Source organism: Condylura cristata, unplaced genomic scaffold (genome assembly GCF_000260355.1).
Source record: "Condylura cristata isolate star-nosed mole 26May11 unplaced genomic scaffold, ConCri1.0 scaffold00021, whole genome shotgun sequence".
Lineage (NCBI taxonomy): Eukaryota > Metazoa > Chordata > Mammalia > Eulipotyphla > Talpidae > Condylura > Condylura cristata.
Window position 1 is genome coordinate 26,729,042 of NW_004567122.1, and position 18,657 is coordinate 26,747,698.

The 18,657-nt window shown below is 35.5% G+C and overlaps 1 protein-coding gene across 1 annotated transcript in view; it reads left to right on the forward strand.

The window, feature by feature from the left end:
* Positions 1-18,657, forward strand: part of SMAD5 (SMAD family member 5) — a 40,725-nt gene that overhangs the window by 15,741 nt on the left and 6,327 nt on the right. Inside the window, exons 3-7 of the mRNA XM_004686750.2 lie at positions 4,337-4,908; positions 11,004-11,255; positions 12,593-12,712; positions 16,330-16,551; positions 18,354-18,610. Of these exons, the coding sequence (XP_004686807.2) occupies positions 4,506-4,908; positions 11,004-11,255; positions 12,593-12,712; positions 16,330-16,551; positions 18,354-18,610 (1,254 nt within the window). The 5' untranslated portion in view covers positions 4,337-4,505. The remainder of the gene's footprint in view (positions 1-4,336; positions 4,909-11,003; positions 11,256-12,592; positions 12,713-16,329; positions 16,552-18,353; positions 18,611-18,657) is intronic.

An 18,657-nucleotide genomic window follows, 5' to 3' on the forward strand; every position in this document is an offset into this window, starting at 1 on the left:
TGTATATACAAATAAACAAATCTTTAAAAGAATATTTAAGTACATAGAGAAAAATAACATTTGCATGATTTAATCAAGTTTTTTTCAATTCTAGTCATAAAAAATACACAGGGAAAACTTTTCCATTCTTTCTCTATTATTTCCTTTTATCAGAGGTAGCCAGTATTCAACATCCTGAGGTGGGTATATGTGTATCATTTCCATGCATATTTTTGTTTTCTTACTATAGCTGTGTATATTCATAAATCCTTTTTATGTTTTAAATTTTATACAGTTGCTTTTATAAAGGTGTGTATATTTCTGCATATCAATTTTTTTTTAATTCACCACTTGCTCACTCATTAAGTCAATAACTACTCTTGTATGTCTAGGGAATTACTGTGGTGGATAGGGAAAATGAGGCTGTCTACAACATTTCAGTTGGGAAGATATTAATAGGAAATGAATAAAACCAACAGTGTAACATTGTGTTAGAATAAAGGCCATGAAAGAAAACTGAGCAGAGTCAGGGGATAGGAAATGATGGTTAGTGCTTTCTAAGGTGGTGACACTTGAGCATATGAATTAATTGAGAGAGAAGTCATGCTATGATAATTCCAGGAGAAGGGACATGAAGTATAAAGATCTTGGGGTAGAAGTCACCTTGAAGTGTTTGAAAAAAGGAAAGAACTAAAATGTGGTTAAATACAGAATTAACTAGGAGAATATAAGAAATAAATTTGGAGATGTCGTCAAAGGCCTGATCATGTAGTTCCTGTAAAGTAATGTTAAGGCATTTGGGTACTAGATACAATGAGAAGACACTAGATTATTTTAAACAGAGAAATAATCTAGTTTGATATATTTTAAAAATTATTTTTGAGAGCCTGCCTGGTGTCTGAAGGGGTTAAAAATACAGCATTATGAAGCTATTCGTAGCCACTGTAGCAGGAGTTCCATCCCCAGCCAGGGAGGTGACCTCTTCTCTCTTGCCCACTGCTCCTCTCAGCAGTGTATTTCAGTCCCATCTGCCTGTTCTGTTCCCCACTCTGTCTCTGGTGAAGCCTCTTGGCCCCCCACACTTAATGGCCTGTACCTAGTTCTTGTATGTATATTATAAATAAACCTCTTTTAAAAAAAGATTACTTCTAAGGTGAAATTCTGTGTGAATTCCGTGGAAACTATTGATAAGGAAAGATCTTGAAGATACATTGTTTATAAATTTTCCTGCACTTTTTCCCCAATTGCCATTGTTTATGTAAAATCAGATAAATATGTATTTATAAATGCATGGATATGTGTTATATGTATACTGTATTTGCTTGTTTTGTGTAAAATATTTTTGGAAGGATATAAAAGGGATTATTTGTGAGAAGGAGAACCACTAACAGGGAGAAAAATAGGAAGGAAACTGACCACATTAGCTTTTTATATATCAAGAAGGTACTTTAAAAGTCACACAGAAAACGTCGTAAGTAGCCAGCCCGCTAAATTTTCACTAACTGAACTCACCCTATATCATAACTTGGAGTGAAGAGAGAATTTATCAGGGTTAACCAAGACTCTGAAGCTCTCATAGTTAAGTCTGTCCTTCCCTTCAGAGGTTGATCATCATCCTGACTTCTAATAGCACATATTTCACCTGCTTTTTGTACTGGCACTCACAACTTCATTCTGTTTACCATAATTTATTTTAGATTATTTGCTATTTTATTTTAGTGTGTTGATGGATTCCCTATTTTAAATGGTTAAAGTGATGCAGAAATATATAAGACAAATCAGGCAGAACCCCTGTTACTCTCATTCCATGCCTTGCCCCAGAGATAGATAATCATAATGAATATTTTAGTATGTAGTCTTTTTTCTTCTGTTTGTGTATAAAATAACTGCCCTTTTTTTCTCATTGCTGCATGATATGGTTAGTACTTGATGATGCTGACACTAAATGAGTAATTGACATATATTAAGAATGTTCTAGTGGTTAACTGCTGTGCTATTTGATTGTCAAACTCTTTTTTTCTCCCATTTCTCTACATTACTCTATTGTTCATACAAGCTGTCGCACATACATGTACTGTATTGCTAGCTTGCCTTGTATTTCACTTTTGTTGAATAAGATCTGCTAGGCAGCCTTATTTTCTCTTTATCCTAGGAAATGGTCTATTCGTGTCTGTCTGCATGTATTTTGCTTGTGTCCCCTTGCTTTTGTAATTTCTCTTCTTGTCTCAGACCCTTTCTGTGACCCAGATGGATGACTTTTATTCTGTGTCCTTGATAGAGCTACAACTGAGGTCATTCCTTTTATGGCTTGTTCAGCATATCTCATCAGATTCTGTGATCTGCTACTGAAAAATGTGCTTTCATTCCCTTGCTATATTTAAGATTACTTTTTTATTTTAAAGATTTATTTATATATACATATAGGCCTGAGGTGCAGGGGTGGTAAGAGGATTTACTAAAGGCAGAGCGGGGAGCTGAACAGGCAGACTGATGAAGTACACTGCTGAGGGGAGCAGCGGGCAGGTCAGGAGAGGTCTGCCTCGCCATGTGGATCACCTCTGGGGCAGGGATTGAACTCATGCTGAAGTGGCTTTAGCTTCCTACTGCTGTGCTTTAACCTGCTGTGTCACCAGGGTGGGCCCTAAGATTACTTTTAAGGTGAAATTCTGTGTGGTAGAAAGAATGTGGAAACTCTATATTGATAAGGAAAGTTCTTGAAGATACACTGTTTATAAATTTTTCTGCACTTTCTCCCAGCTTTGCTTACCTGGCAAAAATCATCCTATGTAAGGTTGAGGAAGACAAGGCAGAAGGTGTATCCATTCACACATAAGGACTGTACCTCACTGCCCTGCTCTTTCCCCCAAGGTGTGAACCTAGCAATCTGAAGAACTACTGCTGCTACATCTGAGTCAGTAACATTGCCTGGCTCTTAATACTCTTAAATAAGTGTTGATTGATGAATTTGTTGGCTTTTAAGATGAAACTTCTGTTCATCTTTTAAGCAGTACTTTGGCTATTCACATATATGACACATAACAAGCAAATAATAATTTGTTAAATTTGGTTTCATTTTACTATATATTTACCTTGGCTTAAACTGTGCATGTGTTCTTTTCAGTATAGTTGGCTCTCCAATACAGAATAGTCTTGATGCTAGAATTTGTGCAAGAGAGCTGTAACATTATTTGGTAGCATCTTTTATTACTGACATTCTTTCCCAAATATTTTTCCTGCTATCTTCCTAGCTCATTGTCTGTAGTTGGCTATGTAGTGACCATAGGGGATTTTACTCCACTTCGCAGGGGAATACCATGCATATCATTTCCTCTCCTCATCTTTGCTAAGAGCTTCTTTTTTAAAAAAAGATTTATTTATGCATACAGCTGGGGTATAGGCCAGATGGGCTAGGGGTGGGGGTTGTATGTGTGAAAAGATTCACCAGAGACACAGTGGGGAGCAGAAAGGGCAGATTGACTGAAATACACTGTTGAAGGGATTAAACTTTTAATTTTTTTTCTTTAAATATTTTCTGTATTCCTAATTTTTTTCTTTAAAGATTTATTTATTTGTGCATACAGAACTGGGGTAACAGGCCAGAGGCTCAGGGGCAGTGAGAGGCTTCACCAGAGACTGAGTGGGAAACAGAACAGGCAGATCGACGAAGTACACTGCCGAGGGGAGCAGCGGGCTAGTCAGGAGAGGTCTGGGCGGGTCAGGAGAGGTCTGCCTCACCATGTGGTCACCTCCGGGGCAGGTGGGAATCGAACTCATGCGGAAGCCGAACTCATGCGGAAGCGGCTTTAGATTCTCAGTGCTGTGCTTTAATCCGCTGCGCCACCAGGGAGGGCCTGTATTCCTAATTTTAAAAATAGATACTTATCGTTTTTGTAGCAGTTGTGTGTAAAGATTTAATTGAAAGTTTGCTGTACCTAATGAATATGACTTGATAGTACCATGACTTTTACCCAGACCTTTTAAATCTGACACGTTTTGAAGAGAATAATGCTTATAGAAGAGATAAATTTCTCTTAAGAAATGTGGGTGGGTCAGAACATATGTTCCAGAATTGACAGCACATAACATGGGTTTCAATAAAGAAAAGCAGTTTTGAACCAAACCTCTGGGGACTTGAATTACTTGTTAATGTTACAAAGAAGGAAGTGAGAGATCACATTTAAAGAAAATTTCTTTCCAGGCTTAGGGTGTTTCTTTCTTTTTTTTTTTTTTTAATTTAACTTAGTACTTGTTCTGCTCCTAGAAATAACATACTTTTTAAAATTATATTAATTTAAATGTATGGAAATTGCATTCATTTAAAGTAGGAAGCTTACTCTTGATCTTTCTCTCTTTTCAGGACTTGAACCAATGAAAGAAGCTTATGGCACTTACAAAGATAAACGTCACTCCTCCCTTTTTAATTGGAACTTCTGCTTAGGATCTGTGTTATGACTTTTCATCTGTGAACTGTTCTTTCAATAGTCACTGACTTTGAGCTACAGGAAGGTGTCTGAAGATTATATCAAATGACGTCAATGGCCAGCTTGTTTTCTTTTACTAGTCCAGCAGTAAAGCGATTATTGGGCTGGAAGCAAGGTGATGAGGAGGAGAAATGGGCAGAAAAGGCAGTTGATGCTTTGGTGAAAAAGCTAAAAAAGAAAAAGGGTGCCATGGAAGAGCTGGAGAAAGCCTTGAGCAGCCCAGGACAGCCAAGCAAATGTGTCACTATTCCCAGGTCTTTAGATGGACGCCTACAGGTTTCTCACAGAAAAGGCTTACCCCATGTTATATATTGTCGGGTTTGGCGATGGCCTGATCTGCAGAGTCATCATGAGTTAAAGCCATTGGATATTTGTGAATTTCCTTTTGGATCTAAGCAAAAAGAAGTGTGTATCAACCCATACCACTATAAGAGAGTGGAGAGTCCAGGTAGGTTTTACTGCCCTTAAAAGGGTTATAAAAAACAACCTCCACCAAACTTCCTCTTCCTGATTTGCTTTTAACTGAATTTAGTGATTGACCGTTATATTAACCTTGTTTATTGTTTAAAGATTTTAATCTTGTAAGGAATGCTAGATTTTTAATTTAGCTTTTTATAGATGATGCAGCTCCTAAGTAACTTAGTAAAGTTCACTGTTAACTCTGAGCAGTCACGCACATTCCACCTTTCCTGTAGTGACCTTCTTTACCTAAGACCTAACTTCCATCTGCACTACATTCCACACATTTTGTCAGTTCAAGAACTTTGTTCCAACAGTTACCACCCTCTCTCCAGCATTGTATTTCCCTTCTCTTCTACATTCTTTGTGACAGCATGCAAAAATGTGATGATAGTACATATTCTAAAATAAGTTAAAATGATTTCCTTGACGAAGTTAGGAATATTACATTTAATAGACATCTTACTATAGCTGCAGTTTGTGTATGATGAATTTTAAAATAAAATCTGAGTCATAAAAGAAAAATGATTTCCTATCTTGATCTCATTCACACGGAAGCCCCAATATACTGTCTCCTCTTTTCTAGCCACTCTAGAGGAGTCGAGAGTGTATTATCTCTGCTTTACTTTACATTCTTTCTTGATACCTTCAGTTTGTTTTTCTTCCTACTATATGGCTTATATCAAGATCACTTGAAGCCTTATTACGGATGGAAGAGGGGTCATTCTGTCCTCAGATACTTGATCTTAGCATCATTTGATATACTTGCTTGCTTTCCCTCCCACTCACTCAAAACTTTTTCCTTCTTGCTTTCTGAAACATTGCACTCTCCTGTTCTGCTATATGTAGTCTCTTTTTGACTTATTTTCCTGTTTTCACAGTTTCTCAGGGCATAGGCCTGGTCTTTTCCTCCATGTTTATTTTTCCTCTGTTTGCTTCCATGGTGTCAAAACGTCTTATAGCCATATAAACTAATACCATATTTTGAACTCCAGAGTCCTTTTCTCCTTTGAGTTTTACACCTCTGTATCTACTTGCCTACTTGACATCTCCAGGTGTATATTTAGAAAACACATTTGATGTGTCTAAACTGCACTTTATACACCCTCTCCCCAATAAGTCATTTCTCTCTGCAGTTTTCCTTATTGAAGCACATGGTTCTTGTTTTCATGTAATTGCTAACTATATGTCATCTTTTATTTTTCACTCTTAAGTCCTATACTTGAACTATGAACACGTTATATGCTGTGCCTTCAAATCTGTATCTTGATAATATCATCCTTACTGTCTCCCGTCATCATTCACTGTAAGTAGTCTTTTCATTAGTGTCTCTTGACTTTTTTTTTTTTCCTCTAGCCCTTTCTGCTTTCTACACAGCAGCTAGAGTAATTTTGGGATTGTATATCAAACCTTATCAATATTTGCTCAAACTTCCTCTGTTCCTTGTTTCCTCTAATTAGAGTACTCTTCTTCCACTAGCTTTCATGTCACTGTGTTCAGTCTTTGCCCAAATACCCCATCACTACTTTACTCAATGTTAGACATTTGTTTATTAAATGACATAAGTGTTACCTTCCTCTGTCTCATTCTTTATCTCTAGAATAGTGTTATTACCTGGCACTTAGGTAATGATGCCCAATAAAATATTTTTGTTGTTATAAATTAATTGTCTAATATGAAATATTGACTGGGTGCATTAGTTATCTATTGCTCCATGACAAATTACCACAAGGTTAGTGACTTATTAGCTCAACACATATTTATTCTTTCAGTTTCTTGGGATCAGGAGTTCAAACTTAAATGGATCCTTTGCAAGGCTGTAATCAGGTGTTTGTCAGGGCCTGGGTCTTACCTAAGATAGCTAGGGAAGGATCTGCTTCCCAGCTCACGTTATTGTTGACAGCATTTATGCTCTTGAAGGCTGTTGGACTCTTGCTGGTTATTGACTGGAGGCTGCCTGGCCACATGATCCTCTTCATAAGTGGATCATTTCATAGCAACTTACTCTTGAACACAAGTAAGGTAGAGAGGTTGATCTTACTAGAAGGGCATTTAAATTTTTATGAATGTCACCTTGTGCTTCCTGTTACCTTTACCGTATTATATTGGTTAGAAACAAATAATATACACACAAGGAGGGAATGACACTAGTGTAAATAAATGAGGAGGATGGGAATAGTGGTGGTCACCTTAGCATCTGTCATACTGGATATAATGTGGAGAGAACCTAACCCCACTACAGTAAAAAGACTATGAATGTAACATTGGATGTGGAGACTAGGTAGAGTTACAGTAGCGGTGCTGTAAAGGAAGGTTCAGTTTAAAGGATTTATAGCTGTGACTTGATATTTGAGATGGTGCTCAAATTAGTGAGTCCAGAAAAAATTGTAGCCTAAACGAATTGATGAAGAGAGGAGGATGGGAGGATTTAATAAAGAAGTGTAATCTAGAAGTTCCAAACTTTCTAGGAGTTGCTGGAAATTGAAGTCTAGGATTTTAGTACATACTTCTGTAGGTAGAATGTGGCTAATAATCAAGCAATAGAAATCTTATCTTTTGTAATTCACTTTTTATTTTAGTTTTCAATCATCTTGTAGAAAATCCTGGGTCATAGTTCTGATAGGTTTAAATTAGCTAATCAACCCTCTCTAATAGGATGGATCACTTTATAGCACTAGTATAATAAAGTTAAAGTAGTGATGATAGTTAACATTTAATGAACACTTAAAAGCTAGGCACTATTACCTCTGACAGGTTATCCCATCATAGGATTAAAAAAATATGCTCATATTTTGGAATCCTGTAAGTTTACTAGTAAGTTTGAAGCTCAGGAAATTGAGACTTAGTAAGGGTATAGCTTACAAGATCACCTAGTTATTGTGGCACCAACAGTATTTTAAAGAGCTTACTGTAGAAGATAGTTGAGAAGTGATAAAGAAAACAGAGGGCTAATCCAGGTGCTCCGGTGCCTAATAGGTAGCATTATCCAATGGTTAAGACTGTGTCTTAGAGCTAGTCTTTCTGGATTTGGTCCCTGATTTTACCAGTACTACCTGTCTGACTGCAGGCACGTTCCTTAGTCTTTCCATGATTTGGTTTTCTCATCTTTAAAATGAGAATTAACATCTATATAAGTGTGTGGTAAGGAGTAGATACTTTAATGCATGAAAAGTGATTTATAAACTGACTCAGAATAAGTCTCATACCATTCTAGTAAATGGAGCCTAGGAAAAATGACAGAGAGGATATTTAAAAAAAAAAAAAAAATTTAGAACAGTCCCAGAATTGGCAATAATGGAAAGGGCCAAGAGAATTATATAGTATCAGAACAAGAGATAGAAAATGACCCACAACAATTTTAGTTTTACAGATTTTGAAAAGATTCTGAAAGTTCTTGGCGAAAAAAGACCAGATATTTACAAAGGATTGAAAATTAGAATTTTTGGTTTCTCAATGCAGTTCTGGATTCTGGAAGGAAATGAAACAGTAGCTCATACCCAAACCCTGCAAGTGGGGGTCAGGAGGGGGAATATTCCAGAATCTGTCTATAGATAAAGACACTTTTCATGTGTGAAAGGATTCAACTCCTTATACCCTTTTTTTCTTAGGAACTTAATAGAGGATGAGGCTCTGGAAATGTATCTAATAGGAGAAAAGGGAAGGGAAGGCCCAGGACTTCATATATGTAGAAGATTTACATAGCAATCAATATCGGTGTAGTGAAAGAAAGGTGGACTTGAGGGTGGGGGGATGTAGTCAATAGATTACTTGTGTTACAGGGTAACCCAGAGTGGACTTGGGCTGCCTGTCTGTGGGGCCTCACACTCAAAATGTAATTTTCTGCAGGCACACACAGAAAGGGTAATGGGTTTATTACCAAAAAAAGGGGGAAAGAAAAGGAAACAACCCAGGGTAAGAGAGAGGGATACAAAGTAGCTGGGATACTTGACCGGAGTGGCTAACTTGGAGCTCTAGTCCCAAACTAACACTGCTAGCCCCAGTCATATGGTCTGAGAGCAGTTGCTTCAGAGAGAGAGAACTGTTATCTCTCCAGAGTTTCAGTTGGAAAACCACTCTATTTATCCCCCAAAGTCCCAGAATTCCTACTTAGCTCCACCCTCGGGTCCTCACAGTTTTCTCCTTGGTGCTGCTGGGAGTTGTAGTTTTCCAAGCACTGGAGTTGGGGGGGGGGTGGAATCCAGAAAGAGTAGGGGTGGAGTCCACAAGACTCTGCAGAGTTCTTTTATTTTTAGGACATCCTTCCCCTTAACACTTATTGATTTATGGCATCTAAAAAACAGTTTTGCCTTTGAAATCCTATTGACATAGAATTTGGCAGATCTATTGGATTCTTGGAAATATTAGTGGTATACACCTAAGATTAAGTAAATGAAGAAACAAGGCAGTAATTAACTTTAATAACATTACTGTCCCAGAAAAAATATAACCAGAGTGCATACTTGACTCAGCAATGAATACTGTATATATGTATGTTTATATATATAACTTCAGTGCTGGGTATGAATTTAGTCAAATTATTTTATGTAACTTTATTGTGGGAAAGGGAAATTAGAATGGTATAAATAATATGAGCAAACTATTCATTAGCCTTAACAGATACAGATATCTCTACAGATACTGCCTTGAGAAGTCGGTAGTAACCCTGTAAGTATTATTTAGCAGAAAGTTAAATGTTGGAAGACGTGGCTAAGGATTTATTTTTGTTTCCGCAAGCAATATGAAAAGACACTTAGAAATTGCCATCTTTGTTTTAATCTCATGTAACATCTGTCTTTTTAAACTCCATGCATTATTTTGGATGAACATAAAATAACATTTAAAAAATGTGATATGTATTGCACAGATGATGTCCAAGTCAGAAGGAAGCTAATACTTTTTTTATCTTTGCCGCTAAAAATGTATAACAGTCCCTAACTGGTTATTTTACTAGGTCTTTCAGATTGCTGAAGCATAGACATTTTTACTGTCTAATGCCCTGTTCTCCATTGTGCCATTATTCTTTGAAGTGATCAACAGTTGGCAGTGTGCAGTAGAATAGAACAACTGTAGTCAGATGTTAACCATATAATTACAACAAAGATTTAGTAAAAATGAAAAGAAAAACACTGTGTAAATGCTGACTTAGCCTCTGATTCCTCAAGTACATCTCTATTTCAGGGAGAGAATGTGTGACCTAGTTAACTTAAAAATAGATTGATTTTGTTGCTGTTAAATGATGTCTGCATCAAACTGAGATTTTCTGAAGTGAAATTATACTGATAGATACAGTAAAGTTGGAAAAGATGAATTGGGACAGTCAGAATATAAATGAATCAATTTCTTTCCATCTCCTTTAAGAAAAGGTGATAATACTTTGAGAAAGTGAGTGTTTGAGTGTAAGGTTGAAGTTTGTATTTTAAAAAAATCTTTAAATGTTAACTTTTAAGACTTTGTTGTACTTAATTTCATTTGGTGATGTTTCGAAAACTGATTTAAAGTAGAAGACTTCTATCAAGGGAATGTTACTATTTTCAGAAAATTTTACTGAAGAATATAAAAATGTGAAGTCTCTCTAATTAAAGGATGAAACATTCAAAACCCGTAACACATAGGCTTTGGGGCATCTACATAATTGATCCCAGCTTCACTCTGGTCATATCTCCTACTGCATTTATTAGGCCAACTACATACCCTTATTTTCTTCCTGGAATCTTATCTCCTTGTCTGTCTCCTCACCTTTAACCCTCCCATGTGAAATCTTACCAGTTCTTTAAGATACAATCTTCTTTTGAATTTTGACTGCATTAAGTTCTTTGTACTATGCTTATTTTGAATAATGTTTTATCTCCTAGAGAAAAGGAGTGGTGTATTCTGGGTTTTTCTGTCTACCAGAGTACTTTATAAAGGTTAAATCCCTAGGGAGTTTTTTTGGTTTAATTACCATGTAAAGGTTCTGCAAAGAATCCCTTCTTAAAAGTAAGTAGTTTTAATACGTTTATAGTCTTAGTGGAATCTGCCTCTTAATTGTGTGGGATATTTGTTTTTGTCATTGCTGACAAATGACTTTTGATTTTTGTCTTGCAGTCTTACCTCCAGTGTTAGTGCCTCGTCATAATGAATTCAATCCACAACACAGCCTTCTGGTTCAATTTAGGAACCTAAGCCACAATGAACCGCACATGCCACAGAATGCGACCTTTCCTGATTCTTTCCACCAGCCCAACAACACTCCTTTTCCTTTATCTCCAAATAGCCCCTACCCACCTTCTCCTGCTAGCAGCACATACCCCAACTCCCCAGCAAGCTCTGGGCCAGGAAGTCCATTTCAGCTCCCTGGTAAGAAATTATTTTATTCATATAAAATGAATCCTGATAATCTGCCCTTCTGGGTAGACTGTTACATATGCCAAGAGCTAGCTGTTTTTGCCTCTATATCCTTTGATATTTGTTTAATTTCCAGAAGAATTTTGGGTTTTATTATGCCAAGTATTATAGATTTAAAAACATAAATCAGAGCACCCATATTTGACTAAAAAATATTTCATATAATTCATGACATTAAGTACCATTTGAGTGCCTTTTAGATAACTGATTGATGAAAGCTATTCAATTTAATCTTTACAACAACCATGTAAGATATTACTACTATTTTACAGATGGTAAGAAATTTACGTTAACCCCAAGAGTTTAAGTACCTTGTATAAGGCCACACAGCAAATATTAGAGGGGGTTCAGACCCAGGTTTGTCTGACTCTAAATTTTGTTTTCTGTTAACTATACTACTAATTATATATAGCTGATCAAATCATTTTAGACATAGTTAGGTTATTTGCCTGAAATGAGAAGTAGGTGTCATAAAGTTACTAAATTTTGTTACATTGTCAAATATTTGAACACTTAATTTCGGCAGGTAAAAGTCATATTTAAGTGCATTCCTTGTTGTTTCTCTGCATATCAACTGATGAACTTTTGGTGTTTTTGAAGGGAAATTACATACCAACTGCTTGCCTTCTTATTCAGTATCTGTTGAAAAATGACTTCATATAGTTTGTCTGAATTCACTGCTGATTGTCACTTGTCTCAAAATGTATATTGTAAAATCTTGGGGTGAAAGACATTACATTCATTATTTATGATTATGAAACAAAGACATAACTGATGTTCTGAAACAACTGTTGCTAGTATTACTAGCAAATTTTATAGGGTCATAGTTTTAGTTTTCAGTTTTAAATAACTATATCATATGTGATTATCCTGATAATTTAGAAGTATCTCTGTGGATACGACTCCAAACTAACATAATCTGTATCGTTCACTTTGATGCATAGTAGTTGCAGTTTTCCCCCACATATGATTCTAAGTAAATAAAGACACAGAATTCTTGACTATGAATTGAAGCAAATTTTAGCACCAACCTAACTATTCTGGATTGTCAGGGATCTGGACCCCCATACGTGTGGACTTGCAGTATATTTTCAGCAGCTTTTGGTTGTGCCATCTTTATTCCCCTCTTGCCCTAAGATAGCATCCTCCATTGTTGTTTGGATGGTGTTCAGTAATGAACCCTGCAAGTAATAAGAATTTTAAAATGCTTTTATAGTAATAACTTAAAGAAAGATGAAGACTAACTGTACTTCTGACTGTACTTTTAACTTGTCTGAATGTCTTCTTAGCTGATACTCCTCCTCCTGCCTATATGCCACCAGATGATCAAATGGGTCAAGATAATTCCCAACCCATGGATACAAGCAATAATATGATTCCTCAGATAATGCCCAGCATATCCAGCAGAGGTAAGAGGAATATCACATTTATTTTGCTGCTTTTGTTTTAACTTCTTGGATACTGTAAAAAATACTTTTATAGATGTATATTTATTGATATATATGTATATATTGATGTATATAATAAAATTTAAAAAAATGAATCCACCTATTTCAAGACAGTTTTGTTCATATCTTCAGATCATAAGTCTTAATTATTAAATCTTTTTGGTAGGTTTTAATTAGAAGTATTAATCTTCCACTTTTTTGCTTTCAGAATTGTTTGGCTATCTGCATTTTTCTTTGATTTAATATTAGCTTGTCAGTTTCTTCCCTACCTTTCCAAAAATTCCCTCCTTGGGTTTTGCTAGAGATCACACTAAATTTCTAAATCAGTTTGGGGAGTTCATTATCATCTTCCAGTACACAGATGTGGAATGTCTCTCCATTTTATTTATCTTCCTGGTATTCATATATGAGTCCTTTGTATCTATTTGTACTTTCTTAAAATTTATTCCTAGGTGGATGGAGTTTAAAAACATTTCATTTTTGGATTCTTTTTATTAGTATATAGAAATACAGTTGAATTTTATTGATCTTGTAACATGTAACCTTGCTGAATTAATGTTTTCTGTTAGATATTTTTGTGTGTTTTTGTGTGTTCTTAACATGGATTTGTTAAGTACTTAGTTTGTTAGGTACTTTTGCTCAACCTTCTAAAAATAGGAGCATGTTTTCTATTACAAAAAAAAAAAAAAAAAAAAAACAACAAAACCCAACCTTTTTGTTCTCCAATATGGATGACTTTAACATCTCTCTCTTATTATTAAAGGGCATGTATGAAAAACATAGCTATCACCATATTCTATGGCAAAAGATTGACTTGCTTTCCCCGTCATTGGGAACAAGGCAAGAATGTCTGCTCTCAATACTTGAATTGTTCTGGAGGGGCTATCCTGTAAACTGTTTTCTTCAATTTTCTGTATCTGTTGATATGCTCATGTGGGTATTTTGGGTCCTTTTTACTATTGATAGAGTAAAGTATATAAAATCAAACTCATGCGGAAGTGGCTTTAGCTTCTCGGTGCTGCGCTTTAACCTGCTGCGCCACCAGGGAGGGCCTTTTTTGTAAATTTTTTAAGGGTGGAATCTTAGGCTATTGATTTGTTTTGTTTGGAACTTAAAACAAAATGATGTTTTCCTCTTAATTGATTTTAATTGCATCCCATAACTTTTGATATGTTTTGTTTCAATTCAAAATGTTTCAAAAATTTCCCTTGCGATTTCTCCTTTGACCCCTGGATTATTTATTAGCATGTTATTCAATTCCAAATATTGATACTTAAGGGTTTCCAAAATTTCTATTGATTATCCCTAATAATTCCTTTGTGGGCATTGAGCATGTTGTGTATGATTTCAGTCTTTTAAACTAGTTGAGACTTGTTTATACATACTTTTGTACAACCTGTGACCTGAGAATGTTTTGTAGATTATTGAAAGGCTGTTACAGAAAGATGGAAGTATATGAGAGAGATAGTACATGGCCTGAAAAACATAAAATAATTAATTGGTATTGGCATATAATCCTTTTCATAATCAGCTAGTTTGGTGGGCTGAGAAAGTTTGCCATCTTCTGGCAGAGCATATGGTATATTTTAGAGATTATTCCATGTGTACTTGAAAAACATTGTGTATTGTGTCATTTGACTTGTGGGGATTTTGGTTAGATCAAGTAGATTGTATTTAAGTGTTCAAGTCTTCAGAACCCTTGCTTATTTTCTTCCTGATTGTTTTGTCAATTACAGAGTGGGATAACTTGCAAATGATTTTATTTCTGTTGGGTTTTGTTTCATAAATTTTGGGGGCTCTTGTTCTATCATTTTTCTGCATTTGAATTTCAGTTGTTTTAATATCATTTCTTGAAAAGACTTTTCTCCATGATTGCCCTTTAACTTCATCAAAGATCAATTAACTATGTTTAAATGGGTCTACTTCCGGGTTCCTTATTCTGTTCTTTTGATCTACTTGTCTTTTCATTCATAGTACTACACTGTCTTAATTTACTGTAGTTTTACTGTAAGCCTTTAAGTTGGGTAGTTCCAGTTTTGTTCTTCCTCAGTATCATATTGGCTCTTCTGGGTCTTTGCTTCTCAATATTAATGTTAGGTTCATTTTAGTTACAAAATACCTTGCTGGGATTTTGACTGATACTGTATATTATCTATAAAAAGCATGTTGGGAAGAACTATCATCTTGACCATATTGAGACTTCCTGCCTATAAATATGGAATATTCCTGCATTTATTTAGCTCTTTGACTTTTTCTGATTATTAATAGTTTTTCTGATAGAGGTCTTATACCTCTTTTGTTTGATTTTTTTTCCCTTCTTTGTTTTTTTTTTTAAGATTTATTATGCTTACAGAACTGGGGTACAGGCCAGAGATGTGGTGGGTGAGTCTGGGAGGATTCACCAGAGACAGAGTGGAGAGCAGAACAGGCAAATTGACAGAGTACACTGCTGAGGGGAGCATCACGCAGGTCAGCTCCCTGGCCGGGGCTCGAACTTGTGCTGCAGTGGCTTTGGAGAGCTTCATAAGTGCTTTGCTTTAACCCATTGTGCCACCAGGGAGAGCCCTCTTTTGTTTGATTTTTACATTTATATTCTGATGGTTAAATGGTAATGAGTTTTAATTTGAAATTTCACTTGTTCATTGCTAGTATATAGGAAAGTTATATACTTCTTTTCATTAACCACCTACCCTACAGTCTTTTTTACTTACTTGTTTGAGGAGTTTTTGGTCATTTGTTTCAGAATTTTTATATGTATAGTAATATCTGTGATCAGTGAGAGTTTTATTTCTTCCCACTCTATCCTTTTTCTTTTCTTGTCTTAAGCTGTTTTAACTAGGACTTCAGTATGTTGGCTGAAAGGAATAGTGAGAATACTTTTTGCCCTGTTAACTGATTTAGTTGGGAAGCTTCTAGTTTCTTACCATTAAATAGGATGCTAGCTGAGTTTTCTATAAAGCTTTGTCAGATTGAGTAAATTCCTTTCTATTCCTACTTTGTTGAGAATCTCAACTTGATTTTTTATTGTAATTTTTATTAAAGTGATTTTTTAAAAAATTTGAATAGTTGAGATATATGGCATCTTCAGTATTTTTTTTTAAAGATGTATTTATTTATACATACAAGAACTAGGGTGTAGGCCAGACATTTAGGGGGTGAAAGGATTCACCAGACAAGAGTTGGGAGCTGAACAGGTGGACCTGCTGCGGGTTGCAGCGGGCGAGACAAGAAAGGTCTACAGTGCCATGTGGATGAGTTCCCTGGCAGGGGATAAAATTCATGTTGCAGTGGCTGGCAGTAGCTTGACAGCACCAAGTCTTAACTCCTGTGCAACCAGAGAGACCCAGCATCTTCAATTAAAACTGGATTAGATTATGCTACAAAAAATTATTTAAAATGAGATGTCACTTGTCTTTTTATTTGTAGAATTTAAAAAATTGCCTTATTCTAAGCATTTCTCATATTTGTTTTTTGGATAAGGACTCAAAGCAGGAAGGGTAATGCAACTTAAGTGAAATTTCTCAGATTGGGTTAAAAGAATCACTCATTAATATATTTTCTTCCTGGTTTGTTCACAGATGTTCAGCCAGTTGCCTATGAGGAGCCTAAACATTGGTGTTCAATTGTCTATTATGAATTGAACAATCGTGTTGGGGAGGCTTTTCATGCATCTTCTACTAGTGTGTTAGTGGATGGATTCACAGATCCTTCAAACAACAAAAGTAGATTCTGCTTGGGGTTGTTGTCAAACGTTAATAGGAATTCAACAATTGAAAACACTAGACGACATATTGGAAAAGGTAATCTTGTCACTTCCCAGCAGTCAGTTGCAGTCAGTCATTTATTGTGCATTGTGTAAGGTAACAAACATAAAATGAAATTTAAATTTGATTTCTGTTCTCTGTTGCAGGTGTTGAAGACTATATTAAGTAAAGATGTAAATCAGTTATAGTTTCCTTATTCTGCTTAGTTTTTCTTCATAATATTTCCACCTTTATTTTTTGAGACTCTTCTTGCTGTAATATAAACTCTATCAGTATTTTACTTTTTCAAGATATTCTTGGCAGCTAGCGTAATCCCTGGCTCTTAGTAAATATACATAAGGAGAGATTTGTGGATGGCATGAATGGTGGTAAAGGAGTAGAATTTTATTGCTGATGTTATTTGTGAAGCATTTTGTTTAGGTTGCGATGACTCCAAGAATCTCCATTATCTTGGAGGAACAGTTAAAGGTAGGAAGTTCAATTTGAATGGCATAAGGTCTTCACTTAACTGGTTACCACCACTCCTACTTTTTAAATTCAGGTAACAAGGTTTCATTTATAATGTATCCTTCAAGATAATTGCTATAACAAACAAACTTTTCATACTGCAGTGCAGTGTAATGTCAGAATCTCATATGTCCTCAAGTGGTTAGAAAGGAAACCTACTCAGGAAGAGTGTATTACCTGACTCTTAAAAATTTTCATTTTCAGTGCTGCTTTTTGCTTCTTTGACATGAGAAAGTCTTAGTCCAAATTAACAAAAGGTAAAATAACTATGATTGTGATATTCTTTTTTACAGATGAGATCCAGAAAAAAGTATTTTGGCAAAAAAATAAGTTGTAAAGAAAGTTTCCATTCTCTTTTGACTTTAGTATCAACTTGCCATGATGTTTTAGGTGAAACACTTCACCTCTATGCATTAATTTTTACACCACAGTAGAATAATTTAAGAGAAACCTACTTCTTAAATTGTAGAATTTATTTTTCTCTTTTTCTGGACGTATAGTTGTAGAATCTTTTCTTTCCTGGGTCATTTTTATTTGTTCAAAAACACAGTGCAGTTTGCATTATCGCATGATGCATCTGTGTATAGAGGTATGTATGTACAAGCTGGTCTTTAGCCCTGTTTGCAGTAAAGTTGGGAAGAGGTAATTTTGTTATTTTCCCTACAGTCAGTTGAATTTGGTCATTTTCTGTACTGTATAACTTGAATTTTAGCTGTATAGCTCTAGCTATATAATTTGAATTTTTAGGATCGATACTGAATTTACTGTAAAATTATTACTTATGTATGTATTTTAAATACAAAAATAGTTTTTTTCATCAAAAATAGTTTTTAAAGCAAAATAAACCATGTCATTAAGAAGCTCTTCCTTTGCCCTGAAATTCCATATATGACTTAATATTTTTGTTTTTACTTCTATTGTCCTTTGCACTGGTAATGAGTTAAAAACTCTTAACCAAGTATGACTGTCATAGCTTATAGACCAAGTGTTCCAGAAAGCATGAAGTGCTTTTTGAGTTGTTGTATTTTTATTTGCCATTACTTTTTATCATAGAGTTGATGAATGATGATTGGAAAAGGAAAGAAAACTAAGAACTGGTATAAAATAATGCTGTCAACTTGAACGTTAATAGGTTGAACTTACTTGAGAAACTATAGGTTTGACAGACTGTTAACCTTTTGATGATTCTTGGCAGTGTAAGGCCACCTAGTGGTAGCTTCTGAGGACGTTTTGCTATAAATTAGTGGGCGTTCTTGTCTGCCCTCACACAGCCTCTTTGATTTCATAGTACTGCTTTGTTAAGTTGGCTCTCGACACCCTGTCTTTTTAAGGTGTTCATCTGTACTATGTCGGCGGAGAGGTATATGCAGAGTGCCTCAGTGACAGCAGCATATTTGTACAGAGTAGGAACTGCAACTTTCATCATGGCTTTCATCCCACCACGGTGTGTAAGATTCCCAGCAGCTGCAGCCTCAAAATTTTTAACAATCAAGAGTTTGCTCAACTTTTGGCCCAGTCTGTCAACCATGGATTTGAGGCAGTATATGAGCTCACCAAAATGTGTACTATTCGAATGAGTTTTGTCAAGGTGAGTGGCTTATGCTTTGTAGCTTAATTTGAGTCACTATGAATATG